This window comes from Gigantopelta aegis, chromosome 9 (genome assembly GCF_016097555.1).
Source record: "Gigantopelta aegis isolate Gae_Host chromosome 9, Gae_host_genome, whole genome shotgun sequence".
Classification (NCBI taxonomy): domain Eukaryota; kingdom Metazoa; phylum Mollusca; class Gastropoda; order Neomphalida; family Peltospiridae; genus Gigantopelta; species Gigantopelta aegis.
The window spans coordinates 74,275,575-74,281,131 of NC_054707.1; the positions used below are offsets into that span (position 1 = coordinate 74,275,575).

At 37.9% G+C, this 5,557-nt stretch overlaps 1 protein-coding gene across 2 annotated transcripts in view; it reads right to left on the reverse strand.

The window, feature by feature from the left end:
• Positions 1-221: 221 nt before the first annotated feature.
• The window catches only part of LOC121381850, a 12,395-nt gene continuing 7,059 nt past the window's right edge, over positions 222-5,557 (reverse strand). Inside the window, exons 1-2 of one of the 2 annotated variants that reach the window (XM_041511220.1) lie at positions 5,220-5,366; positions 222-2,565 (exon numbers count right to left, since the gene is read on the reverse strand). In XM_041511220.1, the coding sequence (XP_041367154.1) occupies positions 1,841-2,551 (711 nt within the window). In that variant the 5' untranslated portion in view covers positions 2,552-2,565; positions 5,220-5,366 and the 3' untranslated portion in view covers positions 222-1,840. Of the gene's footprint in view, positions 2,566-5,219; positions 5,367-5,557 lie in introns of those variants that run through there. The other variant, XM_041511219.1, reaches the window with a different exon arrangement.

A 5,557-nucleotide genomic window follows, 5' to 3' on the forward strand; every position in this document is an offset into this window, starting at 1 on the left:
TATCATCGGCTATTAGACGTCAAACATATGGTCATTCTGACACTGTTTTTTTAAAAAGGAAACCCGCTGTCGCCACATAGGCTACTCTTTTACGACAGGCAGCAAGGGATCTTTTATTTGCGATTCCCACAGGCAGGATAGCACAAACCATGGCTTTGTTGAACCAGTTATGGATCACTGGTCGGTGCAAGTGGTTTACACCTACCCACTGAGCCTTGTGGAGAACTCACTCAGTGTTTGGAATCAGTATCTGGATTAAAAATCCCATGCCTCGACTGGGATCCGAACCCAGTACCTACCAGCCTGTTGACCGATGGCCTAACCACGACGCCACCGATGCCGGTAAAATACCTCTTCGGCTAAATAGAGTTGCAAACGAATCCCCACGCATTTTTACATGGATTACAACTGAAACTGGGGTTAGAATGATAGAAACACATGGTGAAAAGATTTCGGGCCAACTCATTTTTTCCGGATATCTCTCTCGTTTTTGCCAGGATTTGAGTATTTGCTCCGGCATTGGGGATGGGTCGGGAAAAGCTTATGTATGGGTGTAGTGGTCTTAATGAAAGTGTCAGTCTTATCTATTCAGATTATACATTATTTCCACATAAAGACGATGAAATCTCCCACGGATAAAATCGGTGTTAAAATCTTTATCTGCCACCACCTTACAAAAGAAGCCAACAAAGAGCAAAAATAATCAATAGTGTATAAAGAAATAAGAATGAATAATTTGTTATGCTTTTTGCATTGAATGGTCGTGTAGTGCAGTCAATCAGTCAATATTTCTTCCCCCAACCCCTCTCTCTCTGTCGCACACATAAACTATTTTACCTGTTCGATTATTCATATTATTACGACGTTACGTGATGATATAGTTACGTCAGTAATATAATAATAATAATAATAATAATAATAATATTGGCAAAGCATAAAAGCTGTAATTAACAAAAATAGTTTACTAGGATGCACTACAAGTCAAATCCCATAAACTATAGTGTTACGTGGTCAAAGCTGCTACCAGCAATTTTTTAAACTGATAAAAACCACAACTATTGATAAAAATCAAAATCAAATTATGTGAATTTACTGGCCGCTGTGACATGACGTCGTATCACATTTGAGCTCACTAATGGCAGTATTAAATTATTCAATTGAAGTTCTGCGCAATTCCATGTTTGACTCAGTGATTTGATATCTGTTTTATTTATTGAAAGTCGCTTACTTAAGTAAAAACATGTTCTCAAACATCCAGGTATAATAATAATAATAATAATAATAATAATAATAATAAAATAACAGTAACAATAACAATAATAATTACAATAATAACTAATAAAAATATAAAATAAATAACAGTAGTTTGGTTTGCAGAAAATTCGTCCTCTAAGCAAGCCGCTCTGCGCCGCTGGGGCCTAATTCACTAAACTCTCGTAACTTTGCGATATCGCAGTGCAATGCAAAAAGACTTGCAAAGAGGATGCTTTGTTTAGCAGAGCCTAAGAGACCTTTGTGAATTAGGCCCCTGGTCAGTTTGGACAATTTTAATGACATGACTAAAGAATCTTTACATTGTTATTACCAAAATGTTGTCTTGTGTGCCCATCTTGCTCTGCATATATATTTACGGTTTCTGTCTTTTTGCTTAGATCACGTTAAATACTCGTGGAACGATAGTGTCACTTGCTGTCAGTCTTTTTCAATATTCTTTGTATACAAAGAACATTAATTTCAGTGTTTGATATCCATGAAATGGTCACAATTACTTGTAAAATATGTCACATTGTCAAAACTTGATGGTGCTTAATTAATTTCCACGTGTATATCTGTATGCTTCTCATGATATACTAGTGGATGTTTGTATATTCACGTCTGTATTACTATTCTCTGCACGGGTTGCACAAAAAGCGACAACATGTTCGGGGAATGCGGCAATCTTTTTAGGAAAGCTGGGACTCAGTTCTATGTACCCGTCCCCTGGTTCTTCCAATTCAACAAGTAACTTTACCAATCTTTCGTATCGTTTTTCATTCATCATGTTTTTTTTAGTCCATTCTAGCAATGCAACCGAATTTTTGTCCTCCGAAAACGTGTGCATTAGTCTAGTGATTCCATTCGTATTTTCCATTTTTAGAGGGAAGGCCCCAACACGGTTAGAGTGACCGTTGATCGTTGGAAGCTTTACACTGTCATTTTGAAGGTTTGCGGTCTCACTCTGGAGACCGTTGTACAATGGACTGGTCTTGTCAACCTTCGTCTGGTGCGCCAGAGTGTACTGTTGCTTCATCCTACGTCTGAGAACGAAGGACTTGCGGTGGAGGTCTAGCACACGACTGGCCTTCTGCTTCTCGTGCTTGATCTGAGACAGCTTGACGTCAAGCATCTGCTGCTGGGTCACGTTGTCGTAGAGGAGGACGCGGGAAATGCAGGTCTTTGGCAGGACGCTCTGTATTTTCTTTCCATAATTTGGGATGATGCGCGGAGGCCTGTTCATGTATTTCAGATTTGTTCTTGTTCTGTTTGTTGTACCGGTTTCATCCTCTTCCATTGCTGATGTTATTTCTGTAAATATATGTGAATATAACTATGAAGGTCTAATAAATATACATGACCACTGCCATCCGCATACAAAAAAAAGACTTCGAAAAAAGGATAATCAGGGAAATTTCGGTGAGCCCGAAATATTAAGATGTAAAATTCCACGTTCTTTTTAAAGTAAGGAATGACACCACATATTTAAAACCTATAGTTCATCCAAATGTAGTCAGAAATGTACGTTAGTACAGATTTCGAATATCCTACGTTAGTACAGATTTCGAACATCCTACGTTAGTACAGATTTCGAATATCCTACGTTAGTACAGATTTCGAACATCCTACGTTAGTGCAGATTTCGAAAATCCCACGTTAGTACAGTTATCGAACATCCTACGTTAGTGCAGATATCGAACATTTGGTAATTCTGACATAGTCTTGGAGAGGAAATCCGCTACATGTTTCCATTAGTAGCGAGGGATCAATAATTATATGCAGCATACCACATACAGGATAGCACATACCATGACATTTTACACACAGAGGCGGTATTTAGCTCAGTCGGTAGTACGCTCGACTGAGGTGCTTACGTAGTAGGGTCGAATCTTCTCAGTGAACCCAACCTCTGATTATTTTTACCCTTCTCAATCAGTGCCTCACGGATAGTATATCAAAAGCCGTGATATGTGTTGTCCTATCTGTGGGACAATGCACATAAAAAAATCCCTTACTGCTAATGGGAAAATGTAGCGGCTTTCCTCTAAGACAACGTGTCAAAATAAGCAGATATTTGATATTCAATAGCCGATTATTAATAAATAGATGTGCTCCAGTGGTATCGTTAAACAAAACAAACTTTAACTTTTAAGACGGTCAAAATTACCCATTTTTTTTACATCCAATAGCCGATGATTAATAATTCACTCTGCTCCAGTGGTGTCTTTAAACAAAAACTTTAACTTTATGTACCTGTCGGAGAATACTGGTTGATACGTGGAGAAATTCGAGTCCATCAAGGGCGAAGCAGTTAATTAAGTAATATTTATAACATAAATAAATTGGTAATAATTACGCGCTTTGATCACTTTCAGCTGAAAAACAAGACAGCTATCAACACATGAGGTGCGATTGTGTTGATCTCATAAATCAAAATTATTAAACGAATTTTATGGCGGGCACTTGCGTGTCGAACATTCTATACTGTATTGCGTGTGGTTTTGTACGTTATTTACTTGTACGTAACAACATAAAACAGCACACGCAATAATACAACATGATAGTGTAGCTCAGTGGTAAAGCGTTCGCTTGATGCGCGGTCGGTATAGGATCGATCCCCATCGGTGGACCCATTGAGCTATTTCTCGTTCCAGCCAGTGCTCCACAACTGGTGTAGCAAAGGCCGTGGTATGTACATTATGTCTGTGGGATGCTGTATATAAAAGACCCCTTGGTTCTAATCGAAAAAGAGTAGGCCATGAAGTGGCGACGGCGGGTTTCCTCTCTCAATATCTGTGTGGTCCTTAACCTTATGCCTGACGCCATATAGCCGTAAATAAAATGTGTTGAGTGCGTCGTTAAATAAAACATTTTCTTTCTTCGTTTCCATTTAATACTATTAACTAACGAAACACCCATAAACACTCCGAAACCAGGACTCGAATCCCGTGATTTACAGCGCTGAACATCTGTCATCATCAAACACATATTCAAAAGTACTTAGTTCTTATACATAAGAATGATGTTTCTTGCTTCAAATAGTAACATTATCTCTCATCACCGTGACACTTGAAATTAAGTGTGCGATCACCTGCAAAATCATCCAGCAGTTCTGTTATTTGGAGACGAGTAAATGCCTATGTCCATGATCGGCTAAAGTGCTTTGAATTGTCGTACATCCTAACTTTTCAATGAGATATTTTTATATAACATATATAAGGCACTTTAAAAGATATAAATAAATAAATAAATAAATATATATATATATATATATATATATATATATATATATATATATATATATATATATATATATATATATATATATATATATATATATATATAAAATTATATACATGTACAAGTAAACACCAATATACACAGATATATAATTAATGTATGTATGCCTTACAACCAAATTTTGCTACTGGTATGTCCAAAATGATGGTTTTCAGAACGAAAAAGAAGTTTAAATGTTTTTTTTAAATCGGAGAGAAAAGTAAAATCTTTGTCAAATTATATACCTTTGCTTCGTTCCTATTATAATTATGTATTTCCCAGGCGCGGGTTATGAGGGGGAAGGGGCTCCGAAACAATATGCAAATGTTTATAATTTGAAATTTGAAATTTTATGTGGACATCAATTTACATATACGTGGTTGTGTTGTTTTTGTTTAGCCGGGGGGAGGAGGGGGGGGGGGGGGTCCGTGCAACTGGGGATCCCCATAATCCGCCCCTGTGTCCCCCCTCACCCCCCCTCAAAAGACCCTCCCCATTGAAAAAACCCACAACAAAAACATCACCAAACCAAAATTTGTTTTGTTTTTTAAAGAAGAAGAAAAGCAGACTTGTGGACCACTCTCCTTACTGCAAAGACTGGCCATATATAACCAGTTCTTACTGTCATACAGCCGTCCATATATATTATAATATGTTCAGGTACCCTTAGCACGTTTCCAACTTACCTCACGCAAATTCACAACCGTTGTGTATACACCTGTAATTTGTGAAAACGGCCACAATAGTGTCTGTTTGTATACATAACATGACACCTGTATGTTAGTCCTCGTCGAGTCCATGACACGACCATATATAACTCCAAATCACAGACCGCGCCACTATAGAGCTGGGTGTGGCAGTGGGGGAAGAGCATGCTTTTTCGATTAAAAGTGGCTGGATTACAGGCCGTTTTGAAAATGATTGACGCCACTTAACGCCAGTGTGTTTGCGGGGTCGGCCATGGATATATCCTAGCTAATGTTTGGTTAAGTATTAATCAATACTATTTAGCAGAGATTGATTG